General features: G+C 36.5%; 1 protein-coding gene across 6 annotated transcripts in view; it reads left to right on the top strand.

Moving 5' to 3' along the window:
- Window positions 1-3,684: 3,684 nt before the first annotated feature.
- The window catches only part of LOC136990838 (mitogen-activated protein kinase kinase kinase 12-like), a 57,881-nt gene continuing 42,274 nt past the window's right edge, over window positions 3,685-19,291 (top strand). For 3 of the 6 annotated variants that reach the window (XM_067289285.1, XM_067289287.1, XM_067289289.1), the window contains exons 1-2: window positions 3,685-3,925; window positions 16,286-16,548. In XM_067289285.1, coding sequence (XP_067145386.1) covers window positions 3,687-3,925; window positions 16,286-16,548 — 502 coding nt within the window. In that variant the 5' untranslated portion in view covers window positions 3,685-3,686. Of the gene's footprint in view, window positions 3,926-7,235; window positions 7,293-15,893; window positions 16,048-16,285; window positions 16,549-19,291 lie in introns of all 6 variants that reach the window. The other 3 variants (XM_067289288.1, XM_067289290.1, XM_067289286.1) reach the window with 3 other exon arrangements.

Below are 19,291 nucleotides of genomic sequence, written 5' to 3' on the forward strand. Positions count from 1 at the left end.
AGCTACTTGTCACGTGATCTATGTAGCGCGGCTATTGAATCGCGTGACTTCCGGTTTACCGAGTTTCGGAAATGGTCACCCGATCGGTAAGCTGGGCTGGACGTGTTGGGTTAGTTAATCGACAGATGTCTCGGTAGTGATTCGGAACATTTGTTTAAACTTTAAACCTTAAAAGAGTTCTTAACTGTTGACGATTTTCGAATTACCGGAATTTTACGGATGCGTACGAATTTAGTTTCTGGTGTCTCCGGACGGGCGACAAACTTCGGAAATTTTTCGGAAGACGGTCCGAGTCCGTTCGGGTGGCCCGACACGCCCGAACGGACTCGGCCTCCCCGCTGCTGGCCTGGCCGAACCCATAACGCGTTAGCTAAGAAAGGCCTTCTTGGGATGTCTATAAATGACGCTTGCATTTTTCTTGAAATGTTTACTCCCCTCCCCCGGGGGCGAATTCTCTGGGCTTGCTTAGCATGTGCCGCGTGCTTAAGAGAAAATTTTGACTGTCGATATACTTTTTATATGAGAACAAATATGCCAATAATAATTCATACTAACGTGTAAACTCTTTTATCATTTGTTTGCTTTTACATTGACAGCTAGCGCTAGCCGTTTTAAGTCAGTTCCATGCTGGCGGGAACTCGATCGCTCGCTGGTGTGGAGGTTTGCCGCGGCAAACAAGTGCGCGCGCATGACGTCATTCGAAGCATTTAACACGGTCAGGAGCCTCGGTCTCGAGTTTTTCGTGTTGTACTCGAACTGACGTCATTGAACTCACTCGTGTTACTATTGGTATAATTGGTAGTCTCGAGTTAGGACCCATCGAGCGAACTCGAAAGGCGAGCGGAAATACGTCATACTGACTTGGTTACGTATACCGTTAAACACGATGGGATTATTTACAACGCATCTGGGTTTGCGACTATAACGATTCGATTAATCAACTTAACTGTAACAAGTTATAAACAAATCAACGTGAATTGAGCGGCCCACTTGCCAAATCGATTAACTCCACGAAACAAAAAGAATAAAAATTGATAATATAAATTATTTTTTAAAATTCCCTTTAAACTTTAAATTTTAAATAAACGTTGCAGAATGTATTATATATCGTTATATTATGCTTTAACATAACGCTATATAAAATTAGTTACGCGAAAAATTGAAAATAATGACGATTATATTAAGGATTTACAAATGGAGTTAGTCGATTTGGCCTGTAAACGGCTCAATTATTACAAAGAATTGATTTTAGCCCTTGGTTTAATTAAATTAATTAAATATCTATTAATGTGGGGCAGATAATAAGGACTTATCACACCAGTGATAATAAGCACAAATATTCAGCTATTAATGTAGTACTATACATCTAATAAAACAAAAGGGCTGTACTGTACATTAAAACTCGATTAGATGAGTAATTAACACGAAAGAACCAAAATGCATTTCGGACTATCGGAATAGTCCCTGTTCAGTTGATATTAATATAAAAAGGTTATAATACTTAAAATTATACAAGACAAACAAACTGCTATAAAGGTTTGATCAGTGAACATTAAATGGGTGCAGAGGAGACTCTTAACAATTTATTAATAATTATTATTTAATATAATTTATAATAATAATATAAATTATATTAAATAATTGGTCGAAAAATTCTTTGCCTTCTTAAATAACGTCTTTCAGCTCTTTCTAATGCTTCGATTGCGATCTGAATAGCATATTCGTCAGTCATTTTCACGTTCGTCTAGCGATCTCACACGCTCGACTCAAAGTGAGTAGGAACTCACGCGGTGAGATGGGAAAACACGCGAGTTATAACTCGAGACGACCAATTTGACGTCAGAGTGTGAGATGGTACCACGTGAGACCTTCAACACGTTGGGCGTTGTAACACGAAAAACTCGAGAACTCGAGACTAAGAGCCCAGTGTGAACGTCATTTACGGACAGCCGCTTACTGCCCACAGGAAAGAAAGAGTTTTAAAAAAGTGCTAAGGCAATTTTGAATTTTTCTGCACTCCCGAAGAAAGCGCATTATGGAATTATTTGTTTAACAATATTTACACTTTCGATAGTAAAAATATTTTACCTAATTGTTCAGAACTTAGTCGTACTCTTCGTCGTAACTACATTTGATTATTATCTTCGCCCGTCTGCTTTATAAGAAGACGAGCGACGATACGGAAATCATCAAAAGCCTCCGACGGAATGATGTCACCACCTCTTCTCCGAAAAACTGTGCCGAGACAACACTCGAAAGTAGTGTTTTCGTACAAGGCCGTTTTTTCCGACGTCCCTGGGTTGAGAGTGGCGGCAAAAGTTAACCAATGAGCATTTATTTATTGCCTTAACTGGAATAAAATGATCGGTAATTGGTTGACTTTTACGATCCAGGTAGGAGAAAGCAAATTTTTCCCTGCTCGGAAAATCGGCGATTCGAACTGGCTCGAAAAGAATTATTTTAATTATTTAATTACATTCAAAGACGAACGATTTAAAAAAATCTTTCTTCCGACTGTTCCGTAAAGAAAAACTTACAAAATACGAGCACAAAAATGAAACGAGATTCTGCAAATCTCCATTGTCAACATTAATACAAAACTGGCCTTTTCCCTAAGACTAAAAGTGTATGTCCTGTCTAAATTCCTCTACAAATTCTAGTCACAAATTAAGAATATCGATTGTAAGGCTTCCGGAGTTTACCAGATACCTTTGTCTTACTTCTGGCTAAACAATTCAGACAGGAAATTTTACGGACCGTATCGCATCTTTGTATAAAGAAATAAAGACGAGAAAAAAGTGAAGTTTTTCTTTTTCGTCCAAGAACCGTCGCATCACATCATTCTTATTACGGCGTAATTTGACGTAAATTTTGCATCACGACGGTAAAATAATAATAAACAAAGTCGGCGATGGATCCAGCCTTCCGTCTTTATTAACAATTTAGCGTCTTTTTACACCACGCCATGGCCGTGTCGGAATGTTCCCCAATTTATACTCACATAGATTTGTATCGACACGCTGGAGAATGGCCAGTAATCGATTTTGCACCTTCGCGCCACCAGGTGGTGCCGCAACGGGGGAAAGAAGAGGGCGTTCCGATAATCGAACCGGTGGCGTCGTTTTTTTATATCATTTCGAATCCGATAGAGGGCGGTTTTAGTCGCGAGACGGAAGTAATTCTGATGCAAGGATAACTCGACGTTGGCGGAGACGTAAAATAAGATAATCCACGCGGAAACGTAAAAGTCGCCGTCGGTTATCATTTATAACTAAACGATTCCGCGTTTCTTTTTTAATAACTAAATTTCGGCCAAAATATCCTCCGTTCTGTTTGTTAACAATTTCGAATAAGAATAATTGGAGCGACTGCGGTTCAGTCTGGTAGGTCGTCTAAGGCGCCGCAGACGTTTCCCTTTAAATCGCGTGAATTTCAGATTAGACTGATGGTTGCTGTAAACCCCAGTTAGGCTTTGTTGTCGCTTTAAATTACAGACTGGCTTCTTTCGTCCACGATAATCGGAAAATGCAAAAAAGTATAGAATTACGTAAGACAAATCGGTTTTTAATCCATCGGTCGTCCAATAAAAGAGCTTCTTCGTAAGACGGTTAGCCATTGGTCGACGGTTCCCGGTATCTTTACCGCGGAAAGATTCGGCGCGCCTGCGCCGGGATGGAACGGCGCCGATGGGGTGGCGCGGAGAGGGGAGGGCGCCCGCCATCGCCTTGGCTCGGAGGGCGCCGTCATCGATCCGGGCGGATCTCCCGGGCTTTTCCCCTCCGCGGCTACGGGCTGCGCCGGCGCCGATGGTGACGTCACGAGGGAGCCGCGCGCGGAAGAAGATCGGTAGGCGCCGACTAGTCGGTGTCGCTCCGGATGCTCTCGGTGGCGTCGTCTACGGATGCGACTTTCGTCTCCCGCGCAGGTGAGTCTTTCGCTTCTCCTTGTGCTTGGAAACTTTACGGGAAAGCGCTTTCCGTTCCGGATGCGCCGCTATATCGCGTTTCCCGCCAACGTCCTCGCGTCGTTCCCAACTTCCGTCGCGAAACGTCGCTCGGACTTCGATCGCCTCGAGTCCGATCCTCTTCTCTTCCGGTACGCTTCCCGCCGGTCCGAGTCGGACGACCGCACGTGGAGAAGTGTGACGTCATGCTGCCGGGATTTTCCCCTCTCCGGGTGACGTCGACGGACGTCCGAGGGGCGCCGGTCATTCCGTATCGGTGGGTCTTTTACTATTACTAGTACTCCTAATCGAACCTCAATCCTTGACGTTCGGCGTCGTGCCGTCCCGAAGTGTCGACCCGACGTAACTGTTGGAAAACAACAATAACAAGCAGTGGAGGAGGGAGGATCGACCCGTATTTCCGGCGGTGAAATCTGGATTGGATCGTCGACGGTCGTGGAATATTTTTTGGGATCTGCCGGAAAAATTTTGGACGGAGATCGGCGCCGCCGGACGCGCTTCTCGCGGCTTTCCGACCCGTGCCGCTCGCTCGTGCTCCGAGATCCTTTTGTTCCTCCGGAACCGCGGCGGTCGTCGTCCCGGTCGGATGCCCGGGAGTTTGCCGACGAAACGGCCGCCGCTTCGACGACCTTCCTTTTGTGGAATCGGTGTCGGGACTATCTCTTTGTGCCTTCGCCGGGGGATCTCGGAGAGGAACGATCTATTTCCGCTCTTAGAGATTCTTCCCGACGGTCGCAATTTACGCCGGCGTTGCCCCGTCGTTTCTCGAATCTAATTGTTTGATGTCGAGGAAATCTCCGACGGGAAGACGCTCTTATTAGAATGTCGTATACCCGTCGAAATCGAAGCGATTTCGAATCCGGAGCGTCGGTGTTTTGGTATTTATGCCGAAGAGCAAATGCCAAGTTGCAGATTTAGGATAAAATTCCACAAGATTTTACTAGAATTTGAGGCCGAGTCTGTGTCTATATCTATTATTTTGAATTTTCAACTTTCAACATTGAAGGCATGGAAATTCTATCCGTAACATTTCACAAGAGTGCATAAAATTTTATGAAATTCAAGTGCTTTTCATTGGTATTCTATATAGACACTTGTCCAATACCTAAAGTATATAATTATACTTCTGAAGAAGACCTTTACCAAAATGATCTTGGAATGCTGGATAAAATCTTAGATGTCAGCCTAATCTTGGATTAATGGCAAACCTACAGATAAGTCACCATTTTTCATACAATCAAAAACCGAATTAAATCCAAAGAAAATTGTTTCGTATCCGACGGAATAGCGGGCAGCGATCGGCTACGTCTACCTATTCTTCGGCAATCGAATCGTAATAACGAGGAGCGACCTCGTCGTTGCGGAGAAGTATCGTTTCCGGCCGGACGATCCGAAGGCAGCCGTCGAAGAAAAGCAGTCGTATATCGACAACAAGAAAGAACGTCCGTCGTGATAATATCACATCGCAGACATCTAGTTGCTAAACGGACAATCGAACTAGGCCGAGATGTGCTACCACACTCGACATTCACCAGACTTTTTATTTGTTCCAGTTGGTTCACAATAGTTTTAAACAAAATTTGACAATTTAGAGGCTGTGAAAAATTCATATGGGCCTTTTGTGGAACAATCAAATAAATTTATGTAAGGAATTACGAAGTTACCTGAAAGACGGGACACAGTTATACAAAATGATAGTAGTTATATTACTGAATAAAGTTGTTTTCATACATAAATTTAAGTGTCACTTTTTGCCTTACAAAAACAATGAACTTATTGATCAGTTTAATATTTAGTAAACAAATCTGAAGTGCATATAGCTTTCTGTGATTCTGTACATTTCGATGCATGTGTCATTTTTTATTTTTTATTTGTTGCAATTGAATAAATCTATATAAATTTCTACAAATAAACAAACTCCTTTTGTAAATAAGGATCTATCGTTAAATAATGTTAGTTAGTAATGATGATAATCGTAGCCAGAAGGATTTTTTTAAAAACGTGACAACCATATGAACTGATAATCTTATAAAGAGTGAAAATGCTATCATTAAAGACACATTAATCACATTACAATTGATAATTTTGCAGTATGTTATACTAAATTACTTAATGCTAGTGAGAATTAAATATAGATTTCATAAACTCCAAGTAAATCTCTTCTGAAGGTCTTGTTCCAAAGCCTTAATACTTACTACGTTGTCTATTCATTCTCATCCTGGAACATTTTGTAATGTTTTCAGCAAATTGTCACTTGACTTGTTGATATCTCTGTCAACATTTGAAATTCTGTCAAACAATTTATTTTGTAGTCTCTAGAGGATCGACGTGTTTGCTTTCTCCTACACCCGAGCCGCCCGGTAAACGCGTTTCGTATTTACGGATTTTAAGCGGTATGCCAAACTTCGTAAATCGTAGCCTTCGTGCAAAATAAATTGCATTACGAAGCGGCAAAAATTTCATTTTATACGTTCCGGAATATTTTTTGTCCGTCGGCCGTACTAAGCTAGTAACGGGGAGAAAAAACACGGCACCGATGTCGTCATTTTTCAAAAACCCGGGATGTGATAGGGCATTGTCTATTAATAAAATAGCCTTTCTTAGATGGCATTTAGAGAATCTCTTCTTATGTTATTTTACATCATATCTGGGTAATCAAAAAAATAACTATTTAAGACATTACAAATAATAATTTCTTTGATTGGCCAGATGTAACATAACATAAGAAGAGCCTTTCTGAACACAGCCTTAGTAAATTGAAATTATATTAAAATTAATAAAAGTTAAATACTGTTGTAGAATTAGATGCAGCAATAGAATAAAAAAACATACAGATTGTTTCAATTAACTCAAATTACAGTTAAGCAAGGTTTGGATAATGGTTTCTTACTGTAGGTGTGCATTTACTGGTAAATACATGCATATCAGATTTCTTCTGGACAGACAGGCATGTTTTATTGTTATGATATATTGTTAACAAGTTTGTTACTAACAAACTTGTTTGCTAGATATTTAACATTCACGTTATTGAACAAAGATGATGTGTTGATCCGAAGATAATACCATCTTTGATGTTTGTTTTTTTTTTTAAATATTTATTATTTTTATATTACTTTCCTTTATTTCTGAATTTTAAAAATTAACAATGATCTAAACATTTTATTTTAAAACAAAATCTGTATAAAACTCCTGACTTTAATGTAATTTTTTGTTACAGAAACTACAAAATATATAATACAACAATAATTTCTTTGATTCTTTTACATTATAGATACAAGTGACAAGTTCTTTTAGTACTGGAATGGATAACAAGAACAAGTTCTTTTGGGTAAGGCCAAGAAAAAAATATAAATTTTGTTCTGCATCTTTCTTGATATGTAATGATAAAAAGAATTGAACTTGACTAAACACAAAAGTTTTAATACTAAATCAGTATGCAGTTTTCGAGTCAATGTATGAATTTAATTTAAAGATTAAAATCACAATTGCTGATTTTAGGTAATATCTTGAAGAATCCAATTCCATGTAAAGGAAATAACATGAGAATTTTCAGGTATTGAAACAGAAATCTGAAAGTAACTATCATTTATATGATCTTTACAATATCTTTAGATTCAAAATATTTTACAGCAATGGCAAATTATTATTCAAGATATGAATTAGGTAAAAAGTGGCAAAGTGCCAAGGGGTGACCTTTTGTATGAAAATTTGTTTCAAACAACAAACCTTTGTATTGTATTATATTAAGAATTCTCAGAAAAAGAAAAAACTGAAGACAAGAAATATCTTGCAAAGTTTGCAAATAATTTTGAAAAAAGGAATTCACTCAAAAATTTTAAGATTTAAACAATTAAATAGAATTTGTTAATCAATCTAACCAATTAAAAAATTACATAAACAGAGAATGAAATATTTGTACAATGACTGCAAAACTTGGCATACAGCTATGTCTCAGAAAGATATATAAATGATTACTGTGGTCTGATAGCATGCCATGTAATGCCACCAGAGTGCCTTAAAATCACTACACTAGTATCCTATAAAAAGTACCTATTTCAAAGGTTCACTGTGTTCAGTATTTTCAGTATACTGCTGTTTGGAGGTTTTTGATTGCTAGGTGTGTCTGTATGCCATAATGTCTGCTTTTGTCTTTCTGACAATTTTCTCTGTTCTTTGTTCTTTCCATCTTCTAGAACTACTTAATCTTTGTAATTCTTTCTTGGAGGTGAGGGCCACTTCCTAGAATTTACCATCGTATGTGTAGTTACCTGGGGCATAGGAAGAGAAGGAAGGTTACCTTTTGAGCTGATGCTCGAAGAGAGAGGAGTACGAAAGGAGAGACGTTACGGTGTCCGGTTTCCAAATAGATGGGTGAAGTCGGAACTTCGAGCGGAAACTTTAAAATCTCTGGCCCAAAGTTAGTGTGTTAGAGTCGGTGTTTCGGTTCGACGAGTCCGAACGTGCAGTCGGCTATTGGGATCAAATATACAAAAACCCTCGAGGATCGAGGAAAAGGAAGACAGAAGTGAGAAGCAAGAATTTTGTGTTTAAGAGGCTTTCGCATGGCACCCCACTGTAACTGAACGTCTGTGCTATTCGAGTAATTCTTTCCTATTCTATCCATCATCATTGCTACTTCCTGCCCCTACTTTTTATTTTCTTCTAGGCATAAATTAGTATTAAGAATGTGTTAAGGAAAATATTGTTGTAATTATTATTGTTGGTTTCTTTTGTACTAATCACAATACTTTTGTAAATTGTTTTACCAACAATCAGATTTTGGGTGACTGTCATTTGACAATCTCTAGAGCTGGAATCCCTTTGCACCTGTACGTTATTATCTTGTAAAATAAATTCATTCTTCTATCTTATACTTTGCGTGTATATTTTTTTCTGTATGTTTGCCCTCGTCGATCAACGAAACCCTTTCCTAATTATCACGAGGCCTGCCTGACATTTGATACAATGTATTCCAAAACATTATGCACAGAGTTTTGAAAAAAGGTGCATATCAGGCTGAGGGAAGCAGGCTAATCAAATTGTCCACCATTGTGGCCGTGCGCCTTATTTTGTATATTGTAGTACAGTCAAACCTGTTTTTATGCGGTCTTTTTTTGTGCGATTTTTTATTTGTGCAATTTTTTTTTGTGCGGTATAGTTGGAGACTTGTCTCGTGCGATTTGTCATGTCTCACGTTGACTTATTATAGCTAAATAAACTTATTATAGCATAAATGAACTTATTATAGTAATATTATTGCACGAATATGCGAAAAATGAAATAATTTATTTTTTAAGTCAACAAAACACCACCTGGACAAAAATATGTAAAACAGACGATAGACGAGACGATGCAGTCAAGTGCTGACATCTGTTGTCAATAAATTCTATTTCGTACGGTTTTGAGTTATTATCTATGTGAGACTTTTTTTATGCGGTCCCTATTGTCTGCATAAAAAAAATATTTTTTTAATTGTGTTGCGAAAACTATTTTTTATAGCCACTCGTGAAGTTTCGTGCGATTTTTTTTAATGCATTTTTTTTTTATGCGGTCCCTATCCACCGCATAAAAACAGGTTTGACTGTATATATTATTTTTAGTATTTATTCTATTTTCTTCCTCTTCGTTAGTTCTTTTGTCTATCTTTTCCTAGAAACTTCTGTCTTCCCTAACCCTTCCCTGTTCAAATGGTGGTGACCTAATTAAAAGACAAAGAAAAGGTGGTAGCCTGAGGGCTAAGTGGAGAACAAGAGGTCACTTTTCGACTGGGACGTTGGAGAGGTAGGACGTGTTGTGAAGGCCTCCAGGTCGTTCTGGCATCGACTGGAGAACAAAGGAGACGACAAGCCTAAGCTGGCTTTCGAGAGAAAATCCGAAATATATCCCGATATAGAAACCTCGAGAAGCTTATTGAGAGAATCGGATAGACGTCCACAATCAACAACCCGAAAAGTTAATAATCTAGCAAGCGCCACCATCATTCCAAGATCTCCGACACTTTGGGTACCCATTCCTTTCTATCATCATATATCTAACTATCTTATTGTCTATCTTTTCTTCTCTCTTTTTTTTTTTATTTGTATGAGTAGTTTTAAGTATTAGAAAAGGTTAATAGAGAAAGAACGAGGAGTGTCGGAATTGTAAAAGAATCCTGTAAAGTAAATAAACACGGGTGATGAGAACATATATGTGTGTTATATTCTCTTGTTGAATCACTCACCACATGCATATCCTACATTATCTAGGCTGTTCTGACTTGACTGTGAGATACTGGGGAGTGGATACAACAAGGCACATATACATGATGTGATCAAAAAGTTTAAAGACTGAGCCTGTAGCAACATAAGGGGGCACTGCACAGTTACCAGCATGCAGCAAGAGACATGGTGTTCATGAGTCAGCATGCAAAGTGCCAACAAACTGCATTGGTTGGAGATTGTGTTATGCAAGTTTTTTGACATCATTCTAGTATTAATTATTATTACACTTAAGATGAAAATACAAAAATATTTTAAACTAAAACTTTCACAATTAAGTCACTGATGAATTTTCTTTCATAAGGCTAACAGTTTTACTACAGAAGTTGTTACAGGTCATCTCGAACACAGGGCCACATGCACCACCAATATCCCCTACTCAAGAAGACCAACTCTGTTCTCTCTTCAAATTCAGTTCACTACGAGAGATTCAACCATAACTAGAATCAATCAGGTAGAGAAGTTTTAACCTTTTTATTTTTGCTTCATTCTTCAGGACACTATTGTCCTTTTCCTTTTCTGTAATACTTAATAAAGTCCTGGATTTCACTATGAGAGACAGACCAAAACTGTCCTTCCTGTGTTCCCTTCTGTAGAAGACAACTGTGAGTCTCCACTTTTTTCCGCCAGCCATATTCAGCCACAAGTCAAACCATTTCTTTTAGGAAGGGGGCCCAACCCAGGAGGAAATAGGCACAGAGAAAGACCAAAGGAGGAGTTAAAACAAAATAAGACATACAGCCACAAGTCCTCACAGTGGAAGAGTCTGCAGTTGCCAAGACCAAAGAAGGCAAGACAATTCCAAAGCACGACAAAAGCATTCTCATCATTTCCTTCAACATTTGTGGAATTGTACATTGAGAATTTGTCTCTATAAGCCAGACAATGAATGCAATGTTCTAAGGCAGTGGTTTTCAACCTTTTTTTAATCTCATGGCACACTCGAACGTATAATTAAATTTCAGCAGAATAAATCACACGATTTAAAGTTGTATTTGTAAACATTCTGTTTCCATATTACTTGTCACTTAACCTAATTTGTTTTGTCTCTATTTTATGTGAATTAATTAAACAGCAGCAGATTTCAACAATAGTTAATAATTTTCATTTTCATAAGAAAAGCAATTAACATTATGTCTTAATTTGCATTTAAAAGTGACATGATAATTGTCTTTAGAAACCTGCCCAATTTCCACTATTTCTAAGTTATAGTAATTTGAACTAAATGTGGGTAATCGTAGATATGTTTTTGATTTAAAGAAAATTTCATTTTAAGTGAAATGACCCAGTGTTATGCACACATAATTTTGCTTATGAATATATATTTTTTACTACATTATGTATACATTTATTTATAATAATAAAAAACTTGTATAATCAAATTTAAAGAGGTTTTAATTTTGATGTGCACACTTATTGTTCTTTGGGCTTTTTTCAAAACTAATTATTTAATAACCTACAAAAATTTTTGCAGCACACCTACAATCCTCTTGTGGCACACTGGTTGATAATCACTGTTCTAAGGTGTCTGAGAGAGGACATTTGATACAAAAGACCTCAACTGTGACACAACTACAATTGTATACTCTACCACAACAATGAGTCCACTCACATGGCACTGAAAACATGCAAATGACAAAACATTTGCATGTTTTTCAGTGCACACCAAGACCATTGTTACTCTGCATCTTCCATACTGACTGGATCTGGCCCTCCTATGATTTCTTCTTGTTCCAAAAGATGAAATTCAAGTTGAAGGGCTGCCATTTTGACATGATAGAGGAAATCTAGCTCAAATTGCAGATGGCATTTGACAACCTCCAAAAATGAGACTTCCAGGGAACTTGGCAGATATGATGGAATCAGTACATTGATGCAGAAGGGCGTATTTTAAAGGTGATGACTGTCAAAGTCTAGATTTTATTCACGTGACAAAGTAATTTATTTTTGCTCTAAACAGGTTCTTTGGATCCCAACAACTACAAATAATTACTATACACACACACGTTACAATCTATACTAACGAACAAAAGATCAACGAGCGCGACAACTATATGCGGGCCGAAACTTACAAACTAATACTTATGCTAATTATAACTAAGGAAAGAAGAGAAGATGGAAAATAGAAGAAGAAAAAAAAAAAAGGTAGAAATACCTGGGACTTTCCTGTTTTTTTTCTTTTTCAAAGACTTGGGTGAGATACTAGTTTGATGCTTTTCTTGGGGTGAATGTTGCTCCTCGTGTTATCTGTCGGCACTCTTTTCAATTTCCTTCGCTAGCTTCCTTGGGGTGAACGTAGCCTTCAATTGGTCCAAATTCGATCGGGTGGCTACCCTAATTCCGCCCTTATTCTTTGGAATTCAAGTACAAGTCTCTTTTTCGAAACCTAGTGGTCTCTGATTGTTGTGCTAGCTATCTTGTGCCTTCCTTTCTTCCGTCCGTCCTCGTTGAGAGTTCCGACCAAAAGTGTCTCTTTCTTTTGTTCATCGGCCCCAGGGCCTTGCCTCACCCTTTGTTTACGTACACTTTTCTTGGAATTGGTAATCCCACCCAAGGGATAATGAACCAGAAAGACAAAGCAAGAAAGTTCTAGAAGATGAGACAAAGAATAGAAAAAAGAAAGATACTAAACTAAACTTAAATCTATATTTACAACAAAAATATATAGCGTACAGCTACATAGGCTATGGATGTCCCAGATAGACCGACAAGTATTAACAACTGCAGTGATGTTTTTGTGTGCCATTGAGAATCAAATGGAAACCTAGTTATGGGTCTATGTCTCATCTTGCATCATTAGCAGGGGCAACTTTGGAATTGCACTGTAACCATTATGCATTCTGCTATTAGCACTCCAACATTATTGGCTTCATTTATAGTGATGCCATATCAGAGAAGCATGGACTGCTACAGCTGGCAGAATATTGCTTTTAGTCACAAATCTTGATTCTGTTTGAAAACAGACAGCCAGTGTGGAGGACCACTAGTGAATACTCCTTCCAGTCCTGCCTTTGCTGCTGAGCAGCACACTGTTCTCACTGCTGGTATGCTAGTCTGGGGAAACCATCATGCATTGTAATCAGCCATCCCTAGAAATAGCAGTACATTGGAGAAATCCTGTGCAAACAATCATTTTCAGCAAGATAATGGTAGGCCCACACAGCTAGGATTTCCCAGGAATGTCTTTGTCATATTGCCTACTTTGCTAGTTTGCCCAATGTTCAGATTTGTTGCTCATTGAATATTGTAAGACCTGATGGAATGCCAGCTTCACTCATCTATGTGTAAGGAATCTGGAGTCTTACAAGATTGCATATGGTGTCTTTATGCCTCTGTACCTGACTATATCACACTTGCACAGCATCATCATTTGGAAATGTTATCCTTTCAGATTCCTTTTCATTGCTGTAAAAAGATAAAAGTCAGATGGTGTCAGATATGGGGAATATGGCAGATGTTCTAATATTTCAAAGGCACATTTGTTAATTGTCTGGAGGGCATAGTGTACCATATGGCTAGATGTATTTTCTTGATGAAAGATGACTCCTCTCTCCATTATTGTTACATGTTTCTGTTTGATTACATTGTATGATTGTTGCAACAATGCTGCATAGTAGTTGCTGTTGATTGCCAAAAAAATCAAGGAGTAGCACTCCCATGTCTAAAAAATCAAGCCATGACTTTGTCAACTGACAGCTTGGTTTAGGATTTCTTTTATGATAGGGAATCATTGTGCTTCCATTTTCTTTAAATGGACTTTTGTTTTAGGTCAAAATGACGCAACCAGGTTTTATCCTGGGTGAAAAAAATTTCAGAAAGTTGTCTTTGTTGACTTTCAGATGCTGAAAATGAGATTGTGCCAGTTCTTATTAAGTATTGGTATAATCTCATTTTCAATCTGTGAAGGACCCAGCATTCCAGACTTTTGTCATAGATAGCAGATTTCACACATTTATGCAGTATCTCCACTTGGTCTGTGATAAACCATAATGTCACACAATGATCTTGTAGGATGATAACATGGATTTTCAAGACATTCACATAAACACTTTCTATTCTTGACGGTCCAGAATGTGGCTTTGTTTATTAGATTGATGACCTGTTTTTAATTTTCTTCCCAAGATTTCATCTGCGTGTATAGTGGGGTGGACTCTTGCAATGTCACCTGCATGTCAGCATGAAAATTAGAGATGTACTGTAAGTCCATTTATAGATTGCATAAGTTTCATTTCACTCATATCACTTCTTTCTATTTTAGTTATCAATTCACTCATATCTCTAGGTCAGAAACTTTTTATCCACTTCTCATATATATATATTGAAAATAACAGATGACCTTGATAAGTTACAACATTTCTATGAATAATGCATGATTATTATTGCACAAGATAAAATATTTTCTTAATTATTTTTTCTTTCAACTTATTTTTTTTTTGCACAGGTTCTTCATTTATCTTCATTTTCTGTATATGATATTTGTTATTAACCTTGATTTCCCTACTAAAAATGTCATTTTGTCATTTTAAAATGAAATCATTTCTGAAGTGGTCTTTGGACAGTTTCAAATGACAAGACATGTAAAGACATTGTTATCAACTGATAATATGATTTCAAGTAATCAAGTGATACAAAAAATTACGATAAAAAAATTCTGATGAACAATTGGTATTATTGGTACTTGATTCCAGTTGGCATCAAGTAATATCAATTGTTTATCAGAATTTTGTATTTAGAATTTAAAAATATGAAAAAGTTTTAACACCATTTTTTATGTATCAGTTACAACTTTTATCATTTAACAATTATCTTACACAAAATAAATGATTGTAAATGGTGTGATGTTTGTCATGAAAGGAGTGCACACAGATATATATATGCAAGAAACAATATCTTTATTTTGTGATGAACATGGTTCTTCGGATTCCAACTTTTTTTTGATCCACTGATTTAAGGAATTTGTACAGATTTATTGTAACAATGAAACTTGATTAAACAAAAGGGGGAACCACAACCAATATTAGGGTCGCGACAATTAATATCAATTGATGCCTTCGGAACCGCGACAAAAAAATACAATTAATTCTAAGGCCTTAATCTAATTAAACACTAAATAAGAACAAGAAAGATAGATGTAGAAATAAATAAGAAAGTTCACAGGAAAGGGGGTATCTGTTCTTTGGTATAATCCCAAGTGCAGTGACACTTTTGATCCCAGTTTTTTACACAAAAGAAATGATCTATATCTTGTTCTTTCCACAAAGATCTCTTTGGTATTCTCTGTTAGTCTCAGTTTTCTCTCTTTGCTATACCTGAACTTGGACTCCTGAGAGCTTCTAGCCTCCAGTCGTTGCCAATACACGACCTGGAGAGCTACGTGTTCGCCTCCTCTCGCTCGGACGTCCAACAAAAAAGTGTCTTGTTCTCTTACGCTTAGCCCTTAGGGCTTCTTCTTTTCTTTTGTTCTATATATGAGTCACCAACACCCAAGGGAAAAGAGTTAAAAAGGAACATTCTAGAAAGACAAAAGAACAAAGAAGAAAGGAATTTATACTAAATTAAAATAAAAATATATACAAAATGTGGTGTATGGCCACAATGGCTTACAATTATTGATATTTAATATCAATTTTTTTGCAAATTGATATTAAATTTATCTTGTTCTTTTAAAACAGGGATGACTGAATTGCCCGACATGCACAATCCTCCAAACAACATGGAAAGTTCTACGGAACTTGAAAGCGGACAGTCGGTCAGCGAAAGTCTCAGTTCTCCGGCATCTCTGGCAATTATGTGTGGTAGTAGCGATAGAGATGACTTTGGAGAAAGGTAAAAACATAAATTAATATTAAGTATTGTGTGAATGTCTAGTCATCTACTCTGTACGTACCCAGAATTCCTGGTAATAAAATGTTTTGTTGTATTCTGTATTTACTACGGTGTTTGACTTTTTTAGTTGTATTTCAGTCTTTACATCTCATTTCCTGAGAGTATGCTCACACTTAATATGTATCAGTGTTTTATTTTCTGAAACCGTCTGATTTTAATAAATTTCTATTTGTTGCAGTATGCTCTGCATGAAAGAACCCAGTCGGGACCAGAGTCCAAAGACTCCGAGTCTGCCCACCTCCAGTCGACTCTCGGCCAGTAGCGTGGCCCAGTGTTCGGTTTTGAGTCCGAATCTCTCCTATTCGCTACCCGACCTTCCCCACCACACCGACGGCGACTCTACTTCTCATTCGGGCCGCTGGTTTGACGGGCTTTGGATCTGTCTTCGGCCTTTCTGGGACATCATTGGAAAAAATTCTGTCAACAGATCTAGACAGTCAGGTAAATTTCTTTGTTTATAATCAAATTATGAAAACTTATCAAAATTAATGTTTAAAAAGTTTTATTTATACAAGATTCATTAAATGTAAAAGAATACTTCAGGTCGGTTCATATTTTATTTAACACACATACAAAAGGAAATATCACAAGACAATTGATATCCTCCCCTAATAAATAATGCCTATAACAAAGGAATAAGATACAAATAACAAAAAATTAATAGAATAATATGCAATTGCTTCTTTTTCTTTTGTTTTTTGGGAGTAAGCATAAAATTGCTAAGTAGAACTTATACAGGAACATTATTAGATGAATAAAATAGACTATTTTGTACAATGAAATGGATATGCATTTTGGACATTTCCTCCCTCTTCAGTCCATATTCTACAATAGTTAAAACTGAAATGATATTTACATGAGACTGCTGTAAAATTTAAAACTTGCTAAAAAAACATAAAAACAGATAAAACATTAAAATGAATAAAAGAACAAAAAGGTGTAAAATTCTTCACTTTACATCAGGTAAATTGATTGTCACACAGTACAGTGAATAACTAAAATGGTGGAGACACTCTTCCTCTCCTCCTCCCAATTTTAGTTATTCACTGTATCATCATCAAGAAATCATTAGGTAGGTTTGTTCAGTACTATCTTTACAACAGCTAACACATAACTCAAATAAGAAATAACAGCAATTTAAACCACTGTACTATAAACAATTGTAGTGACTCAGATATATCAAAATATATCCTGTCTAAATGTGGGGTAATGAGTTGAGGACTTTACAGCATGAAAGAGACAGATTGATGGAACAAACTTTAACAGCGGTATAACCATGACCAAGCAGTTCGGACTCTTAAACAAAATTCTTATTAACTATACAATTATTTTGATTTATTTACCAGTTACATAGATCTCCGAGTCGAATACTAATACTACTATGCAATTAATCTAAAATATACAATTAGTTACAAGTTGACACTCCCAGATCGTTGCATCCTCTTAGTACAATTGCTTAGCTAAATCCAATTCGCCTTTGTTAATCAACATGTGGTTCAACAAGGAAAAACTTAATCATAAAAATAACTGTCTCACTAGACTAACCTGATGTTATGTAGATTCTCACACAAGTTCCTTTATACTAGGAGTAAAGTATAGTTCCCAGCCCGATGGTTTCGGATTATAGTTTGCACACAGCAGTTCAACCTTTTATATTCTTTATCCTATTGTCACCATGACCTCTTTTACCTTCAGTCCAGGTTGGGGGTTCAAGAATCCAATCCAGTCTCCAGAAGAATCCAAAGAAAAAAGTGCCTCTTCACACGGAACATGCACCTTTATATCTCCCACCATCCGGGAACAATGTCCATCCACGTGATTTTTTTTCTTAACCAATCCACAGCTAAGGATGCTACAACCTCAAAACGGTGATTCAGAACAGGCGACAGACCGTTACGCATAACAACAAAACCCGATACAATTTTTCTAAACAAAAGGAACGCGATTACACGATAATACTAAACTTATAACAATAAAATTAATATAGTAGCGAAGCACTATACAATTAATGATTATGGGGATTAATATTTAATGTCTAAGACACTGGTTAAAACAGATTAGAATAACTGTCTTTAGAGTAATCATTGGTAGCCATGATTAATAATTCCCTGAATGTATGACATTTTTTTACAATAATTCATATTCAAAAGTAGCTGAGTAATGATTTAAATAACCCCTGAAACATTATTTAGATTTAATCTCACTTAAACTTTTAATACAAGACTTCTTGTTTATATTTTATTATTTTCCTAATTTCAGAGAAGAAACTCCTGATAAACATAATTCCCAATGTTTCTCTACAAGACCTGATTATTCTAAAAAAGCAAAAAAACATTTTATTTTATTTTTAACTGAACATAGCAGATAAGGTTTTTCCAGTATAACTTCTGGACAATTTCTTTGATTTTAAATCTAGCATTGTTGGATTCAGCATTAAAATTCCTTTAAAATTATGTGCCACAAGATATGAATTACTACTGCTACTAGAAATTTTAGAGCAACAACTTATTTTTTTTTAAATGTTAAAGGTGAACATATCAAAATATCACAAAAAATTAGCTTTTTTGAACTTTTAATATATTCAAAGTTTCAAATTTTTATATCTATTAGGGCCAGAAATATAATCTGGAATAGCATTTCTGGACACACTGATAGTAAGATATACCATTGATTTTAGGCAGGTTTTGTACTGTTAGCCACCTGCTTGCTATAGACATTTGGCCACCCCTATCAATGCCGATCGTGAGTAAATTCAAAACTCGAGCCAACTCGTGAGAGCTTATTGGTATGTTTTATGACAGTTTCATATAGTTGACAATCCATAAATATATTTGATATAAATTTATTTTAATTTTATTCAAATCAAGCTATTTTGTACTAATGGTTACCTTCATTCAAAGTTATATTTTAGCACTGCCATAGAATAAAATTAAAAGGAAATTAATTTAAAGAAATTTTTCTTATTTAGTATATAAATACAATATATACATGTGTATATAAATATTCATTTAAATACGAATATTTAAATTAATAATGTTTGTGCACATCTCTTTCTTTATTTAAATTTCCTTTTGATTTTGTCAACAATTAAAACAATAGCATAAGTATTGCTTTAAAATTAATGGTATGGGAATAAAGGCCCATTCACAATGAAAATTAAGCATAAACATAAAACCTTATACCC

This window comes from Centruroides vittatus, unplaced genomic scaffold (genome assembly GCF_030686945.1).
Source record: "Centruroides vittatus isolate TY-2023 unplaced genomic scaffold, ASM3068694v2 contig_1343, whole genome shotgun sequence".
NCBI lineage: Eukaryota > Metazoa > Arthropoda > Arachnida > Scorpiones > Buthidae > Centruroides > Centruroides vittatus.